Source organism: Heterodontus francisci, chromosome 29, assembly GCF_036365525.1.
Source record: "Heterodontus francisci isolate sHetFra1 chromosome 29, sHetFra1.hap1, whole genome shotgun sequence".
Classification (NCBI taxonomy): domain Eukaryota; kingdom Metazoa; phylum Chordata; class Chondrichthyes; order Heterodontiformes; family Heterodontidae; genus Heterodontus; species Heterodontus francisci.
This window is the reverse complement of record NC_090399.1, coordinates 29,160,819-29,179,232: the sequence shown is the minus strand read 5'-3', so window position 1 is coordinate 29,179,232 and position 18,414 is coordinate 29,160,819. Positions and strand designations below refer to the sequence as shown.

Here is an 18,414-nt window from a genome sequence, read left to right as displayed (position 1 = left end):
CTGGGTTTAGCTTCAGGTTAGTGTTAGGGTTAGTCTTAGAAACGATTATTCACAACATTGTTATGGTTAGAGTTATGGTTGGGTTAGGGTCAGGATTGACACCGCTATTGACAACATCATTGCTACTGGATGATTTTTTTCCCTTTCCCTCACACAGACCAGTCAGAAAACGGCCTCATTAATTACTGATTCAAGGCATCGTCTTCTGGGCCCAATGCTGTGGTCCTCACCGCTTCTCCATTTTTACAATTTTCACAAAAAAAAAATCATCAGGAACATTAGACTTTGTGATTTTGACAGGATAGATTGATCCCGATATTCCCACAATTACATTCAGTTATCGAGCTGCCTGCAAAGCGCTTCTGACAATAACATGTCACCAGGTCCCACCAGTCACTATCTAATTCCATCTGTCTAACTCCCTCTGCTTTTCCATTCTCCAGCTCCACCGTTTACCATCAGGTACATCTGATTGAAAAGGGTGTTCCACCTCAGAGCGGAGGACGGAGACACCCCACTGCAGAGAGACTGAAGGCGACTGAAGTTGGACTCGACCAGAGCATCAAAGCTCAACCTGGAAAACAGGAGAGAGAGCGGGAAAAAGCAAGGCTGTGATTGGAGGAGCAGAGAACGGGAGTTGTTCCACCACCGCCACCACCCCCCACCCCCCAACTCAACATAACATGTCATGTGTTGAGGTTTCGGCGGCCACTGGGGGAAATTTTCGAATAGCCAGCCTACCTCTAGGAGCTGGAGATTTGATAACCCTGGTTTGGAGCCCGGTGAAAGAGCGATAAAGAAAGCTGACAATGGGGATAAGTGACTAAGAATCTCTGCTAGTTCAGGGTCCACGAATATTCCGCTTTACAGACGATGGCCCATCTCTCATTTACTTACTCCTTCAGTGTTAAAGTTCAGACAGATGCAATCAGTTTGTATTTTAGATTTGCATGCTTTGCAAAAATAATTTAATCTACACATTTAAGCAGCGTTACAGTGCAAGAAGGATGTTCCCGATGGCAGGAGAGTCCGGGACCAGGGGTCACAGTCTAAGGATAAGGGGACTGAGATGAGGAGAGATTTCTTCACCCAGAGAGTGGTGAACCTGTGGAATTCTCTACCACGGGGAGCAGTTGAGGCCAAAGCATTATATACATTTAAGAAAAAGTTAGATATAGCTTTTCGGGCTAATGGGATCACGGAATACGGGCAGAAAGCGGAAACAGGTTCCTGAGTTTGGATGATCAGCCATGATTGTATTGAATGGCGGAGCAGGCTCGAAGGGCCGAATAGCCTACGCCTGCTTCTATTTTGTCTATGTTTCTATAACCAATTCGCTGCGCTAACAGAAAACGAGGTAAGTTCATATTCCGGGATACAGTGGCGACCAACAGGAACCCACCTTTCACTTTCGTTGCTTCATGTTGTTACTGCATCTTGCCGGTGAGAAGCTCACCTGCGGAAAGAATTGAGATAAAAAATCCTGCTGAAGGGATAGTTGAAGAACACAGCAGTAAAATTCCTCCCTTCTGTTCCACCAACAATTAACCAGGAAATGGTCTGCTATTTTACCAGAGGTGAGCGATAACCTCATTGCGCCACGCATGGGACCGTCGCTGTGGTTGAATTACGATTGCCGAGTACCAAACCATTCGGCCTCCATTAGTCACGAAACAGCTGGCGTGACTGTGAAGTTATCTGACAGATATCCAAAAAAAAAACTACGAAGTTCAGGAGAGTGCATCAATGTCCATTTTGGGTTAAACGGTGGTATTTACCAATTAGAAACATTGGAGCAGGAGATGGCCATTCAACCACTCCAGTCTGTTCGGTCTTTCAATTAAATCATGACTGATCTATTTATTAACTCTATCTACCCGCTTTGGTTCTATATCCTTTAGTACCCTTGCCTCATCAAAATCTATCACTCCCAATTTTAGCATTTTCCTATTGATCCCCAGCATCAACAGCTTTTTGGGTGAGAGAGTTCCAGATTTCCATTATCCTCTGTGTGACGAAGTGCTTCCTGACATCACCCCTGAGTGGTCCAGGTCTAACTTTAAAGGTTATGCCCATTGAGTTGGGCTCCCCCACCAGAGGAAATAATTTCATTCCATCTACCATATGAAATCCTTTAATCATCTTAAACACCAGTTAAATCACACCTTAATCTTCGGTACTCAGGGAATACAGGTCGAGAATGTGCAAACCGTCCTCATACTTTAACCTTTTTAGCCCGAATATCATTCTGGTGAATCAGCACTGCACCCCTACCAAGTCTAATCTATCCTTCCTAAGGGGCTGTGCCCATAAGTATTCCAGATGGGAAGTTAAGCATCACCAGAGGATGCATCTGAAGGATATTTGACTGCCAGTTGAGAAAATTACTCTAACCTCAGATGGATTGTTACTTTCATTCATTCCCAGGAGGTAGGCATTATTAGCATGGCCAGCATTTATTGCCATTGGCAAGCCAGGGAAATCCCTACAGAATGGCAGCAGCATGATGGGCTGAATGGCCTCTTTCTGTGCTGTATGATTCTCTGATTGGATGAAAAGTTTGTTTTTTCCTGCACCTTTCAGACCTGAAGAGTCAGTGCGTGAGTGGCTGTATATTATCAAAAAAATCCCCTTGTTTTTAAAATTTTTCCTTTGGTTTCATTATTACTGAAATATGTTGATATTTAGATAAATCGTTTCAATGTTTAACAATAACCCATATATCCTGCAATGTGTAGTACAGGGAACAGAGGGGAGCACTCTCCGTCTTCCCTTTCCATGAATGGGATTATGGGACAGAATTCAATCATAAAACAAAGCAGGAGGAATTGCACTGATAGGATCCATAAGAATAAACTAATACATAAATTAATGGGTGTTATTCTGAAATTAATACAGAGCTGAATTATGCAAAATGTAAGCCCGCGGAACTAATTTAGCTCTGATGCTTTTTTAATTCATTCATGGGATGTGAGCGTCGCTGGCTAGGCCAGCATTCGTTGCCCATCCCTAATTGCCCTCGAGAAGGTGTTGGTGAGCTGCCTTCTTGAACTGCTGCAGTCCTTGGGGTGTAGGTACACCCACAGTGCTGTTAGGAAGGGAGTTCCAGGATTTTGACCCAGCGACAGTGAAGGAACAGTGATATACTTCAAAGTCAGGATGGTGTGTGGCTTGGAGAGAAATTTGCAGGTGGTAGTTCCCATGCATTTGTTGCCCTTGACCTTCTAGGTGGCAGAGGTTGCGGGTTTGGAAGGTGCTGTCGAAGGAGCCTTGGTGCGTTGTTGCAGTGCATCTTGTAGCTGGTACACACTGCTGCCATGGTGTGTCGGTCGTGGAGGGAGTGCATGTTGAAGGTGGTGGATGGGGTGCCAATCAAGTGGGCTGCTTTGTCCTAGATGGTGTCAGGTTTCTTGAGTGGTGTTGAAGCTGCACCCATCCAGGCAGGTCAAGAGTATTCCATCACACTCCTGACTTGTGCCTTTAGATGGTGGACAGCATTTGGGGAGTCAGGAGGTGAGTTACTCAACGCAGAATTCCCAGCCTCTGACCTGCTCTTGTAGCCACATCATCTATGTAGCTGATCCAGTTCAATTTCTGGTCAATGATAACCCCCAGGATGCTTATTGTGGAGGCTTCAGCGATGGTAATGCCATTGCATGTCAAGGGGAAATGGTTAGATTCTTGTTTGAGATGGTCATTGCCTGGCACTTGTGTGGCACAAATGTTTACTTGCCACTTACCAGGCCAAGCCTGGATATTGTCCAGGCCTTGCTGCATTTGGAAATGGGCTGCCTCAGTATTTGAGGTGTCATGAATGGTGCCGAACATTATGCAATCATCAGCGAATATCCCCACTTCTGACGTTATGATGGAGGGAAGTCATTGATGAAGCAGCTGAAGATGGTTGGGCCTAGGACACTACCCGAGTGAAATTTTGAGCATTGTGCTTGTGATCTCAGTGGCAAGACGTGTGGGTGTTCAAAAAACTCAGGCCCGGATAAGACAACATTTTGATTGGCCAGTGTTATGGCCAGGTGAGAAGGGATCTAGGGGTTCCTTCTCAGTCTATGCCTTGTTTAACCGTAACAGGGTTTAAATTTAAAGCACCGTGTTTTTAGCTTCCCCTCAGTGAATCCTTGTTCACTGCTCCAGTTGTAAGGCAAAGAAATCAGACAGGTTTCCTTAGATTTAAACAAGAAAGGTAGAAGTTCATTAATCTTAAACTCTAATCTGGTCAACGACTACGAATATGCGACACAATCATGCTAACATGCATACGCAATAAACACATACGCAGATAGAGACAGAAAAAGTAGACAGAATAAAGGAGAAAAGTTTGAGGTAATGTCTGTTAGTTAGTTACTGTCCTTTGACTTCAATGTGGAGTCTTTGGTTGCTGGTAAGTCCTGCTGTTCGTTGGGGCCCAGTTCACACTTCAACTTGTTTTGATGTCAGACTCTTTTCTCTCTTGAAGTGTACGTGTCTTCCAGAGGTCTGGAGGCTTGTGAGAAGGTGAGAGAGAGACAGCTAGGAGAGAGGCTTGCTTGTTCCAGCTTCAATTGCCAGCTGCCTTCTGAATTCAAGCTGTCCTGTGGCTAGTTCAAAAAACCTGGACCAGCCAGTTAGTCATGCGACCAGCTGATTTAACCAGTCCTGGCTTTGTGGATTGCATCATCTTAGCAGGCCCTGGAATGCACTTCCTTACACCTTCAATGTCTCGTGATCAAAATCCATTTGGGTTAATTGCAGCAGGGAATAGTCCTTTGTCTCCACAACAGAGTCTGTTAGTATGCAAATGTCCTTCCAGCGCAGTGTCTGATGATCTTCAAACAAGTCATTTTTTCACTCCAGCAACAGTTTAAAATCAATGTTCATATGACCAAAATTAATATGCCTCATTCTTGGCAGGCGGGGGTCTGCATAACAGTCAGACTTGTGTAAAGATTTGGTTGGGTTTTGCAGAACTTGCCATACAGGTCAGGTAGTTCAGAAGCCACAGCTTTTGATTAAACCATTAATACTGATATCTGCTTTTGACAAACTGTTTAGTAGGGTTCTTTTGAATTCTGTTGGTCCTTTAGCCACAAAGGAAAATAACCTTACATTAGAACCAGGCTAATCAGGAGAGAAGTTAGGAGACATTGCTTCACTCAAAGGGAGGTAGAAGTGTGGAACTGTCTCACAAAATGCAGCAGATGCTAGCTGAAATAATATTTATAAATCTGAGATTGATAGAGTTTTGCTAGTTAAGGAGATAAAGAGATATGGAGACAAGTTGGGTAGATGGAATTCAGATGCAGATCACCATGATCTAATTGAATGTTGTAACAGGTTCAAGGGGCCATTTTCTTATAAGCCTGGCTAATAGTGATATCTCAAAACCTGCTTTAGGAAACACTCATCAACATGATACCAGGGGTGAACCAGGATGATACCAAGGATTAGGGACTTCAGTTATGTGGAGAGACTGAAGAAACTGAGATTATTCTTCTTAGAGCAGAGACTATTAAGAGGCACTTAACAGAGGTATTCAAAATCATCAGGGGTTTTGATAGAGCAACTAGGGAGAAGTTACCAATCTGGCAAGTAGATTGGTAATCAGAGATCATAGATTTAAAATAATTGGAAAAATAGAGGGGAAAAGGAGGAATACCGTCTTCATACACAGGGTTGCTAAAACCTGGAAGGCACTACTTGAAAGGGTTGGGGCACGGCGGGTGGAGTGGGGGTGGTGGGGGGGGGGGGGTTGCGGAAGTGGTTTGAATTAACTTCCACAGTCATTTTCAAAAGGAAATTGGGCATGTACTTGAAAAGAACTGATTTGCAGGGTTATATGGGGAAAAAGGTGTGATGTGTGATTAATTTGCAGAACTCTTTCAAAGAGCTGGCACAGGTAGGTTGGACCGAATCTCCTCCAGCTGTGCTGTCAGATTCTAGGATCAATCTGTAAGGATAACGGTGGCTGCTCAGATCAATATCTGCATGGATCAAGAGAGGGGCTTTTGGGATTTCATTGTTTGAGGCCTGTTGTAGCACAGCCATCCCAGTGCACCTTCAGCTGCAGTGAGAATTGACCACAAGAATAATTTTCAAGCAGTTAGGAGATTGCCTTCTCGGCCCACGTTATTTAAGGAGGGACATACTTGCAATGGAGGCAGTTCAGAGAAGTTCAACTCAGCTGATTCCTGGGATGAGGGATTTGTCTTATGGGGAAAGGTTGAACAGGTTGGACCTTTACTCATTGGAGTTCAGAAGATGCAGAGGTGATTTTATTGAATTGTTTAAGATTCTGAGGGGGTTAGACAGGGTAGGTACTGAGAGGATGTTTTCCCTCATGGGGGAATCTGGAGGTGCACCGTTTAAAAATAAGGGGTCTCCTATTTAAGGCGGAGATCAGGAATAATTTCTTCTCTCAGAGGGTCGTAAATCTTTGAAATTCACTTCCCCAGCCAGCGGTGGAAGCTGAGTCATTGAATATATTCAAGGCTGAGATGGACAGATTTTTGATCGACAGGGGAATCAAAGGTTAAGAGGGGCAGGCAGGAAAGTGGAGTTAAGGCCACAATCTGATCAGCCATAATCTTATTGAATGGCAGGGCTGGCTCGAGGGGCCAAATGGCCTACTCCTGCTCCAATTTCTTATGATCTTACGTTGGTAGGACACCCGAGCTCTCTCCTACGCAAGAATTCATCAAGACTCCGGTCAGTCCGCCCACCGCTCCCTTTCATATCACCCAGGCCTAAAATATGACTCGAGATGCCTACCAAACTGGAAAACATGTTGAGCAACATAAGGTCACACCCGCTCCAAAATGTAATATATAAATAAACTGTCAGAAAAAGCATATTAATGTGTGAAGCATGGTGCAATCCATACAGAATTATGTTCACAAATAGTTTCTGACTTATTCACATCACCCCCCCAAAACATTTGAGATAAAAGCAATCAAATATTTTTACACCTTTAGAGCCTGTTTGTTGACGGCTGCCTGCAACATTAAACTGATGCACAGATTAAATCGTTTGATGAATACGGCCCTTCACTGCACAGAAAGCGGTGTAGCAAGGGCTTTTACAGGAAGCTGGCGAAAATATTTGGTTGAGAAATATCAACTTGCAGCGACACCGATTTACGGGATCCAGCTAGAGTTTAAAAAGGTGAATTCCCTGAGTATTGACGTTTTCCTGCTCGGGAAATCGCTGAACCGAATGTGTTCGGCAGCACACGGACATCGAAACTGAAAGCGGTTTGAATCAGGAAATGCTGAGTGTGAACATGGCTTCCAGACAGCAGCCCGAGAGTTGGACTGAGAATGTAAATTGTCCCATTTGTCTTGTTTTCTTCACCGATCCGGTTTCACTGGAGTGTGGACACAACTTCTGCCGCTTCTGTATCACACGGTATTGGGAAACGGAGAAGAGAAACTCCTGCCCGGAATGTGGCGAGGAGTTTCCGGAACGAAACCTCAAGGTTAACCGGGCCTTAGCGAGACTGGCGGAGAAAGCTCGGAAATTAAACTTGAATCGGAAAGAGAAGGAAAGTAAACTTCAGTGTGAGGAACATCAGGAAGAACTGAAGCTGTTTTGTGAAACTGACAAGAAACTGATCTGTTACACTTGTAGAGATGCGCGGGAACACAAATCTCACAACTTCATGCCGATTAAAGAAGCTGTTGAAATCTACAAGGTAAAGTGAAGCAGATTTTATCACCTGATAATTTTAACACATTTTCATAGTCTGAGTCTTTGATTCTGTGATTTTCTATCCCTTTCCCAGGATCAGTTGAAATCTTCTTTAGAATCTCTCACAGAGAAGAAATCGGCGTTTCTAGAAACGGAACTGAAACAGATACGGCAGATTTCCGAAGTTAGGGTAAGTTCTCCCTGTGCTGATTCTCTGGGATCTCAGTTAGTTTTGTTCCCTTTATCACGGTACATGATTATTTTTCACATTTCATTTGGTAGAAACAGTCGAGCAGTCTGCAAACCCACATCACATCCGAGTTCACTAAAATGCATCAGATTCTCACTGAGAAAGAGCAGCGTTTAATCAGAGATCTCAGGGGACAAGAGGAGAGGATTCTCGATACAATGGAGAAAAGCCTTCAAGAAATTCAAGAGAATTTAAATTCTATTGAGGAGGAGCTTTCAAAGTTGGAGAAACAAATGGAACAACAAGACGGGCTGATATTTCTGAAGGTGAGGATTATATTGCGGATTAGTTGCAGCCCCGACAACCAATTTTATCTGCAGCGCCTGTGGAAGAGTCAATCACTCCAGGATTGACCTTTATCGCCACTCCAGGCGCTGCTCCACAAACCACTGACCACCTCTAGGTGCTTACGCATTGCCTCTCGAGACAAGGGGGCCAAAGAAAAAGTTGCAAAATAAGCGATAATCGTGTTGAAATAAATGGAGCGTTTACTGAAAAAATTGACACCGATGTAAAGTGTTTGATCTGTTCCGGGACGGATCCAGTATTGTGGCTGAGCTAATCGGTTCCCTTACTGTCTACAGAATCCCAGGAACGAGTCGCTATGGGTTTAATACTTAGTTCGTAAATATTGCACTGTTCCTCAAGAGGTTAATATTCCCCTGGAACTCATATTGCATTCCAGTTACATTGTGTGGGTGTGTGCGTGTGTCTTGTGCGGTGGATGTGAGAGTCACTTTGAGTGAGACTGGTGTCAGGTGCCTGTACAAAATAACACAACTCCCATTTTTCTATCAGATACTCTAAATAAATTTTTGGCGTAATTTCTGCTGTCTTTCTGTGTGGTCCCGGCTATGAAAGTCCGAAGTTATCAGCAGATTATGACAATGTGAATCTAATTTCTGCTGTCCTGATATTGCAGTCTCCGTCAACTTAGATTTGCGTTCTATTTATTTCAGGGGGAAACATCCCAGAAGAGGAGGTAAGACAAGACGTTTGCTGAAATTCTGCACAATTTAGTTAAAGAATTCAGCAAAGCGTTTATGGTCATTTTTTATAACATCGGCTGTTTAATATGTACAGGACCAGCGAGGATTTTGTTAAACTATCATTAGCAGATGACAAGCTGTCGATCGGATATTTCAATGGCCCTTTACAGTACATAGCCTGGAGAGAAATGATAGACGCCGTTAACCCTGGTAAAACTCTTATATTCCTTTTGCTGATCTATAAACCCAGATGGGAAGATCCGAAACCGGCTGCCAATCCTCAGATTAAATGGTCACTGATGTCTTTGTCTCGTCTAGCGATTAGGATCTCGGCCAATGATAGCCCGCATTGTGTATTGTGGCCGTTCTGTTCGTTGTTTCCATTGCAAGAGGTTCAGTGAGAGGGGAGAAGGCTCCGGGATTATGTCTTTGCAAAATTTGGTAGGCTGGTGTGTTTTCCTCATCTTGGAGCTCACCATATGAGGTTAAGGAAAAGAGTGGCCATGTGTAATAATTCTGCCATCAATTTTCAATCTTAGAATAATATGTGAGAAGATGAGTTTCGTTTGGAGGCAGGCAAGGAATTTTGAGCTCTGTAGGTGTGCAGGTTTGTATCTCCGACGTCTGAATGGAAGATATTTGGTGTAAGTCCTGTTTACTCAGCTTGCAACAGGTCAGGCAGAATTGGTGGGACTGCTTTATGAAGAAATGTTCTGTCCTGGAGTGCGTCTTGTGTAGGTTGAAGTAGAAGGTAATTATGCGGTCTGGGCCTGCCATGCACCCATTCGGCCCAGCACACTACTTAGCTCTCAGATTGCTCTGACAGCATGTCCTCGTGTCTTGTGTCCGCTGGGAGCTTGTCCCGTTGCGGGCGAGGAGCACAGCTTAGGTCGCACTCCAATGTGCTGTCCATAGGTGGGGCGAGTGTGAGGAATGCAGGTGTGGGAACTTCCCATTCGGGATATTGCACTGCAGCATCAATTTGGGTGCCCTTGTTTTACAAATTTCATTAGATGGACTGACCTCCTTCTCCAGGAATGTGTATATACAAAATAACGGGAAGGTTCCAGTTAAGTAACGTGACTGTTCTCTGTTCTTGGCTGAAATTTGTCCGACCCACTCATTCATAAAATTGCTGTGTTGTCAGGGCGGTGAGGGGAGTGTTCTGTAGAAATGTCTCTTCCACCTGTACTTTTATGAAGAACAGTTTGGTTTTGTCTGATTGTGTGTTGGAGTCTATTGAGATTTCTGGATATAATGATGTGGGTTTGCTGTGTCCAGGCTGCTTGTTTCATGTTGTGTCTCTGAATCTGGGGACTACCCGGTTGTTTCAGTGTTTGTTGTGATCCTGGTCAGGTTGTTGGACAGATTGAGTTGTGGTTGTAGCCTCTTTGTCCATTTCTCTCATTCTCTTGTTTCTACGCTTCAAATTTTCTCTCCTTGAATTACTTTCTCTGTCCACCCTTCCATTCTTCGCTTTCTTTTTAATTTACTGTTATTTTTTAGATTAGATTAGAGATACAGCACTGAAACAGGCCCTTCAGCCCACCGAATCTGTGCCGAACATCAACCACCCATTTATACTAATCCTAGACTAATCCCATATTCCCAACAAACATCCCCACCTGTCCCTATATTTCCCTACCACCTACCTATACTGGTGACAATTTATAATGGCCAATTTACCTACCAACCTGCAAGTCTTTTGGCTTGTGGGAGGAAACCGGAGCACCCGGAGAAAACCCACGCAGACACAGGGAGAACTTGCAAACTCCACACAGGCAGTACCCAGAATCGAACCCGGGTCCCTGGAGCTGTGAGGCTGCGGTGCTAACCACTGCGCCACTGTGCCGCCCATATTCTCTCTTCCTCCTAGTTCTCTCTTCCTTTCTGCAGCAGTTCCCCATCTTTCACCTTTATTTTCCCTCCCTTTTCTTTCCTTCCGGTGTCTGTGCCTTTTCCCCTTCTTCCATTTCCAAGTCACCCCATAGCCTTTGGCGCCAATTCCTTGTATTTTTCTAACCATCGATCTGCAGCCATTGAGAACAGCAGGGGACTGGGGGGCCGCAGAATTATTGGTGGCGATTGCAGTAGCATCTCGACCCTGGGAACCTGCAGCACAACCTTGAGCTACTAAAAACACTGACATTCCCGAGAATCACCCGATTGGCCACTTTAAAAAGCGGAAGTTTTCGTTAATAATTCTCTGCAACAAACGAGAGCACTGACTGCGTTATTTTAACTTAACCCCAGCTCCAGCCTCTCTGACTCTGGATCTGAACACGGCGAATCCCTGGCTCATCGTGTCTGAGGACCGGACCATTGTCAGACTCGGAGACAAAAAGCAGCCGCTTCCTGACATCCCGGAGAGGTTTGATCGCGGTGCCTTTGTCCTGGGATCGAAGGGATTCACATCAGGGAGACATTACTGGCAGGTGGAGGTGGGAAACAAGGTATGGTGGGGTGTGGGAGTGGCCCGAGAATCTGCCGACAGGAAAGGGGATATTGAACCAACACCAGAGGTTGGATATTGGACTGTGTGGCTGTTCCCCAACAGAGGCTATGTTGCTCGCACCTCCCCCTCACTGACCCCCCTCACCGTGAGTATGAATCCCCGGAAGATCGGAGTGTTCCTGGACTATGAGGTCGGACAGGTGTCATTTTACAATGCGGATAACATGTCCCATCTCCACACTTACACCCACACTTTCACTGAGGAAGTCTTTCCCTTCTTCTGTCCGGGTCCGAATGACGGCGGGCCAAACTCAGCACCGCTGAGCATCTGTGGGGTCAAAGGTCACTAACAGGACCATATCATAATTCCACACTGCTGGGCGCTCGTCTCAGTCTCAGGTGGTGTGGATGGTCAAATGTCACGTCAGGTCAGAGCGGGTATAACCGAGTGACAATATTTTGTTGATGATATTTGGTTGATCTGTGCAGTGGAACAAACTATTGGTAGCTGCTGCAGAAAATCCTGCAAACGTAATTATTAAAACCTTCAGAATAACACGATCATGCTGACCGTTGGAGTATTAGAGGAGACCCCAGTACCTAGAGGAGGAGCGTGTGTCTCTGTTACATAGGGGCCAGAAGTCATGGTCGGGCGGAAGAAAGTTACATAACACTCTCAAGTGTGGCATTTTCTGAACTACTGCTCATGCCACGTGCTAGTGAAGAGATGAAGGGTTACGACACAGATTAATGTGAAGCTTGGGCTTTGGTGTAAGGAATCGAACAGTGGGACACACAGATTCATAGACTGATAAAATGCCGATGGTGACCATTCAGCCCATTGTATTAGTGCTGGCTCTTTGGTCAATTTAGCTCCTTAGTCTCACTACTCTGCACTCAGTCAGTGCATTCCAGTTTGCAATAACTAGCTGCATACATTTTTACCGCTCATATCGCCTCTGGTTCTTTTGCTAATCACGTTAAATCTGTGCCCTGCCCTCTGGTTACCAACCACTGGAAGCATTTGCTCCTTATTTAACCTCACAAGGAGCACAACCCCAGCTTCTATAATCTCTCAACATAACTGAAGCCCCTCGTTACTGGTACAATTCTTGTAATTGTCTTCTGCACACTCTCTAAGCCCTTGACATGTGTTACAATCGTCTCATTTGTGGTTTGTATTAATATTTCAGAGATCATTTTTAGTTTTGGGGAATTAAATGTGTAGCTGTAAGAATTTTAAAACATTGCAGACCACACAAGATTTAAAGTTGAAAGATCTCTCCATGGGTGCTTACAGAGACAAAGGTTACAGAGGTGAACTCATTTAGTTGGAGGTAGGACCAGCAATTCTGGAGGAGATTGCTCTGTCATTGTTAGCCGTATCAATTATTCATGTTGACATCAGAAATGAAAGAGATGTTTTGGGAGTTGGAGGGAATTAACTTAAGTTGCTTTCTGGGATGTCCTATATGTACCACATTGCTGTTTAGATAGATGATGCGGGGAGATTTCTTTTGATCTTTTTAATTTGTTTTTTATCTGGGTCTTGCTGTCAGACAAGCAGTTGGACACAGAGAAAGCATTTCGCTTTGTAAGCAGCTAGGCTCAGGAGCAAAGAGGCCATCAGGAACCAGGTGTTTCTGCTCGAGTAAGGCCTAAGCTCAAGCTGGGAAGTCCAGATTCGTGAAGTATTGGAAGAGAACTGGAAAATTGCCGAGCGGATGCCAGTGGGAGAATTCCCAGGAGATCGCATATCTCAGAAGACAGTTGAGAAATTAAGGAAAGGAAAAGTGAACTCCTAAGAGCTGTGGCACACTTTGAATTGGTCCCAGGAGAAGCGAACAAATTGCCAAGATCCTGTAACGTATAGGGGAACTCTTGGGGTGGAAGTGACAGTCAAATAGGAATGCTCTGTTGAGATTTAGAGTTTGAAGTATGCATATTTATGTTCTGTTAAGATTTTAGGTTTAAAGAATAAGGCTTTCCAAATTGTAGCATTAATTTAATAGTGTTTTGCTTTGTTTAACTCTTGTACAGTAAGGTTTATTTGTTTAAAATGTGAAATCTTATGGCATAATTCTTTTAGTAACAACTGGGAATTAGACTTTTGCTTTTTAAAAGTTAATAGTCCCTAACAGGGTCTGGAAGTTTCCAAACCCCCGATGTTAGACTGACTGGCCTGTACTTGCTGGTTTATCCATCTCCCATTTTTTGAATGGTGCTGCAACACTTGCGTTGCTTCGGTCATCTGACATGATGCAAATATCTAATGAGGTTTGGAGTATTGTGTCCAGACCCTCTGCAATTTTCACCCTTACTACCCTCAGTATGTATGCAAGTGTATTACCTTAAAGAAAAAGGGTGGGACTAACAAATCCCGAGCACCCTGGATGTCAATGTACTTAAAGGAAAGGAAGAAGGAGAAAAGGGAAACTTATGACAGATACTGAGGACTACAGAAAGCCTAGAGGAGTATAAAAAGTGTAGGGGTGAAATTTAAAAAAGGAAATTGGGAAAGCAAAGAAGGGCATGGAAAAATATTAGCAAATAAAATCAAGTAAAACCCAAATATTATTTATAAAGACATACAGAGCAAGAGGATAAGTAAAGAAGGAGTAGGGCCTATTAGGGACCATAAGAGTAACCTGTGTATGGAGGTGGAGGATGTTGGTATGGCTCTTAGTGAATACTGTGTGCCTGTTTACATGAAAAAGAGGGACAATAAAGACATTGCAATCGGGGGAGGAGTGTGAAATATTAGATGAAATTAATATAGTGAGACAGGATGTATAACGAGGTTTAACATCTTTGAAAATGGATAAATCCCCAGACAAAATGTGTCCTAGGGCTGTTAAGGGAAGAAAGAGAAGAAAGAGTGGAGGCTCTGACCATCATTTGCCAATCCTCTCTGGTTACAGATTTGGTGCTCCTCTAGGTTTTCTGCAGTGTTGAGCCCTCAGTATCTGTCATAAGCTTCCTTTTATTTTTTATCTTTGCCTTTAAGCCCCTTGACATTCCAGTGGCTCTGGATTTGTTAGTCCCATCCCATCCTTGATTGAGGGGTCCATAATCAGGGGGCATAGATTTAAGGTAAGAGGTAAAATGTTTAGAGGAGATTCGAGGGGATATGTTTTTCACCCAGAGAGTGGTGGAGATCTGGAACTCACTGCCTAAAAGGGTGTTAGAGGCAGTAGCCAAAACATAAAGAGAATGCACTTAACATTTAAAAGCGTATTTGGCTATACACTTGATGTGCCATAATCTACAAGGTTACAGACCAAGAAGTGGAACTAGGTTGGATGGCTACCTGCCAACCAATGTGGACATGATGGGCCGAATGGCCTCCTTACATGTTATAAATTTCTGCTATTCTAGGTGACTTTTCTACTTTGAACAATGCCAGCCATTTAAGTACTTCCTCTTTATTTTTAGGCTACTGCCTCCTCCTTTACTTCTACACTGGCATCATCCTGTTCTGAACTAAAGACAGATGCAAAGTACTTGTTTAGTATCTGACCCATGCATGCCCTCTGCCTCCACAACAATATTTCCTTTTAGGTCTCTAATTTGCCCCACCTTTTGACTTTCCTTTTAATATTTATCTATTTGTAGAAGGCTTTTGGGTTCACATTTGTGTTAGCTGTTCATTTATTCTCATATTGTGTCTTTGCCCCTCATTAAATTTATAGATCATCGCTGTACCTTCTGTATTGAGCTTTGTTCTCTACTGTATTATGAACCTTACATTTGTCATAAACCTATTTCTATTTTATTTTAATCTCTGTATCTTAGTCATCCAAGCCACTCAAACTTTAGATGCCTTTTCTTTTTCCCTCCTGGGAATAGGTCTACTCCGTTCCCAAACCTTCTCCTCTTTGAAGACCTCCCATTGTTCAGTTACTATTTTGGCTCCCAAACTTGATTCCAATTCACCTGCGTCAGATTCTTTTTCAACTCACTGAAATTATCCTTCCTCCAGTTAAGCTGGATTTTATGTTTCATTTTTTCCTGTCCTTTTCCATAATTATTCTAAACCTGATGATGTTATGATCACTATTCCCCAAATTCTCCCTGACAGAAACATGCTTTGCTTGCCACATTTCATTCCTCAGGATTAGATCCAGCACTACTTCCTTCCTCATTGGTCTGGAAACACTCTGATCAGGAAAGCTCTTTTGCATACATTTCAGGAATTCCATCACCTGTTGGCGCTTTGCACTGGTACTATTCCAATCTATATTAAGATAATTGAAATCCTTCTTTATCACTACTCTATAGTTCTTTCATCTTTCGTAAATTATATGCACATTTGTTCCTCTCCTTCCCACTATTTAATGGTGTATGGTATACACCCAGTAGCCAGTTCCCAATCTTCCCGCTTTTTGAGCAAGGCCTCTGTTACTGGCTCTATACTATAGTACTGTAATGGAAATGCTTAAAATGATGAAAGGATGGGACGGAGTATGAAGAAGCAGAATGCTTCCAACAGCTGAGAGGTCAAGAATGAGAGGCAATATATGGAAGATTAATATACGAGATTTAGAGGAGGGAGCTAGTGAAACCTCTTTACTCTTCCAGTCTTAGTGACCGAGGCAGAAATTATGTCAACATTTAAGCATAGATTGGAGAGAGATGAAGATAAAGTTGTTGAAGGGATATGGAACAGTACAATTAAATGTGATTGACATGGACTGGTTTTGTCAAATAGACTGTTGTAGGACCTAAGGGATTAACAACTGCCATGTTTAATCTGTTGGATGAATCTATGCAAATTATGGCCTGATACAATTCACATGAGGAGCTATATTTTAAAGTAGAATTATTTTAAGTGATATGTTTATGCTCGGGAATAGTCATATTTTGTATATGTATCAACGTATTATATCAGAATTAAGTTATGAACCTTGTGTTTGAAATCATGTTATTATGTGAAATGTATATTTGTATACTGTAGTGGAGAGATAGTGGAAGACAATGTTTGCTGTAACAACAATAGCAGAAGTGGCTTTGAGATGAGACAGGATGTCTTGATGACTGCCCTTCTGCATTTCAATAAGGACAGACAGATTAGAACACAGTATCAATAAGTGATAGACTTGTAGGCCTCATGGGGATGGAAATGAAAATAAAGGTATTCAGAGACTATTCATAACTGGAATGTTGATGGGGATAGCAAATATTCTCCATTGTGTGAAAATGACTTAAGCCCTCAAACCATCTGTAGAGGCAATGTATGGAAGGTGGGGTCATATCTGGTCAATCGAAAGAGTTAAGGTAGAATGTAACCTAATATGGAATGAAGGAACCCTCGGAGAGAGAGTTAAATGACAGCTGCCAAGAGACATTGTCAAAGAAGCTGCCCTACAGTCAACAGAACACCTCAAGAGAGAAGACAGCACCACAGCGGCTCGGGAAGCATGAACTAGGCCACCCTACACTCTGCTGTATAACTACTGTCGTTAGTTAAGTGTTGCTTGTATATTCTTGCTGTGCTTAATAAACTCTCTGTCTTGATTTAAGAAACCAGAGTCTGTAACTTGTGGGTCAAAGGCTAGTTAACGTCCCGCCTAAACGCAGAAAAATCTTACATGTGTGCATGTTGTAACTTCTATGTTTTAATTCTTTGCATACTGACTCAGACTCTGTACACTTGGGAATATGTTGTGCTGAAGATGGGAACCAATACAAAAAAGGTGAAGTGTGTGAGCTGGTGATAAATCCTCTTATTTGTAGCAAATTTCTTGTTATTCGTATCTGTAGGCAACTTCTTGTTTGTAAAGTGCTGACATGCAAATAATTAAAGTGGAGGGAAAATGATTACTGGTTCATTAGCAATCCAGCCACTCATGTTGTTGGTTTACTCTCTGCCTGCATACCCTTAAGCTGTGGGGTGACCACGTCTTTGGCCTCCTTGTCTCGAGAGACAATGGGTAAGCGCCTGGAGGTGGTCAGTGGTTTGTGAAGCAGTGCCTGGAGTGGCTATAAAGGCCAACTCTAGAGTGACAGACTCTTCCACAGGTGCTACAGATAAAATTGGTTGTCGGGGCTGTTACACAGTTGGCTCTCCCCTTGCGCTTCTGTCTTTTTTCCTGCCAACTGCTAAGTCTCTTCGACTCGCCACGCTTTAGCCCCGCCTTTATGGCTGCCCGCCAGCTCTGGCGATCACTGGCAACTGACTCCCATGACTTGTGATCAATGCCACAGGACTTCATGTCGCATTTGCAGACGTCTTTAAAGCGGAGACATGGACGGCCGGTGGGTCTGATACCAGTGACGAGCTTGCTGTTCAATACTTCCTTGGGGATCCTGCCATCTTCCATGCGGCTCACATGGCCAAGCCATCTCAAGCGCCGTTGGCTCAGTAGGGTGTATATGCTGGGGATGTTGGCCGCCTCGAGGACTTCTGTGTTGGAGATACGGTTCTGCCACCTGATGCCAAGGATTCTGCAGAAGATGGAATGAATTGAGATGTCGCTCTTGGCTGACATAAGTTGTCCACGCCTCGCTGCTGTGGAGCAAGGTACTGAGGACATGGGCTTGATACACTCGAACTTTTGTGTTCTGTGTCAGTGCGCCATTTTCCCACACTCTCTTGGCCAGTCTAGACATAGCAGTGGAAGCCTTTCCCATGCGCTTGTTGATTTCTGCATCGAGAGACAGGTTACTGGTGATAGTTGAGCCTAGGTAGGTGAACTCTTGAACCACTTCCAGAGCGTGGTCGCCGATATCGATGGATGGAGCATTTCTGACGTCCTGTCCCATGATGTTCGTTTTCTTGAGGCTGATGGTTAGGCCAAATTCGTTGCAGGCACCCGCAATCCTGTCGATGAGTCTCTGCAGACACTCTTCAGTGTGAGATGTTAATGCAGCATCGTCAGCAAAGAGGATTTCCCTGATGATGACCTTCCGTACTTTGGTCTTCGCTCTTAAATAAGTGGCACAGTGGTTAGCACCGCTGCCTCACAGCTCCAGCAACCCGGGTTCAATTCTGGGTACTGCCTGTGTGGAGTTTGCAAGTTCTCCCTGTGTCTGCGT

The 18,414-nt window shown here is 43.8% G+C and overlaps 2 protein-coding genes across 2 annotated transcripts in view; both read left to right on the top strand.

Annotated features, from left to right (window-relative positions):
* Nucleotides 1-664, top strand: part of LOC137346218 (zinc-binding protein A33-like) — a 29,849-nt gene extending 29,185 nt beyond the window's left edge. The window contains exon 7 of the mRNA XM_068009642.1: nucleotides 444-664. Within this exon, the coding sequence (XP_067865743.1) occupies nucleotides 444-615 (172 nt within the window). The 3' untranslated portion in view covers nucleotides 616-664. The remainder of the gene's footprint in view (nucleotides 1-443) is intronic.
* A 6,372-nt stretch (nucleotides 665-7,036) lies between these two features.
* Nucleotides 7,037-17,171, top strand: LOC137346216 (zinc-binding protein A33-like). The gene is made up of 6 exons (XM_068009639.1): nucleotides 7,037-7,687; nucleotides 7,778-7,873; nucleotides 7,966-8,199; nucleotides 8,893-8,915; nucleotides 9,017-9,132; nucleotides 11,176-17,171. The coding sequence occupies exons 1-6, from the start codon at nucleotides 7,262-7,264 to the stop codon at nucleotides 11,724-11,726; spliced, it is 1,446 nt and encodes a 481-aa protein (XP_067865740.1). The 5' UTR covers nucleotides 7,037-7,261; the 3' UTR covers nucleotides 11,727-17,171.
* The last annotated feature ends 1,243 nt before the right edge of the window (nucleotides 17,172-18,414 follow it).

Bases quoted from the DNA above. Each gene is read 5' to 3' on its own strand.
- LOC137346216 (XM_068009639.1), top strand. From the start codon at position 7,262: ATGCTGAGTGTGAACATGGCTTCCAGACAGCAGCCCGAGAGTTGGACT. The intron at 7,688-7,777 runs GTAAAGTGAAGC...TCCCTTTCCCAG, and splicing joins AAGCTGTTGAAATCTACAAG to GATCAGTTGAAATCTTCTTT. The intron at 7,874-7,965 runs GTAAGTTCTCCC...TTCATTTGGTAG, and splicing joins GGCAGATTTCCGAAGTTAGG to AAACAGTCGAGCAGTCTGCA.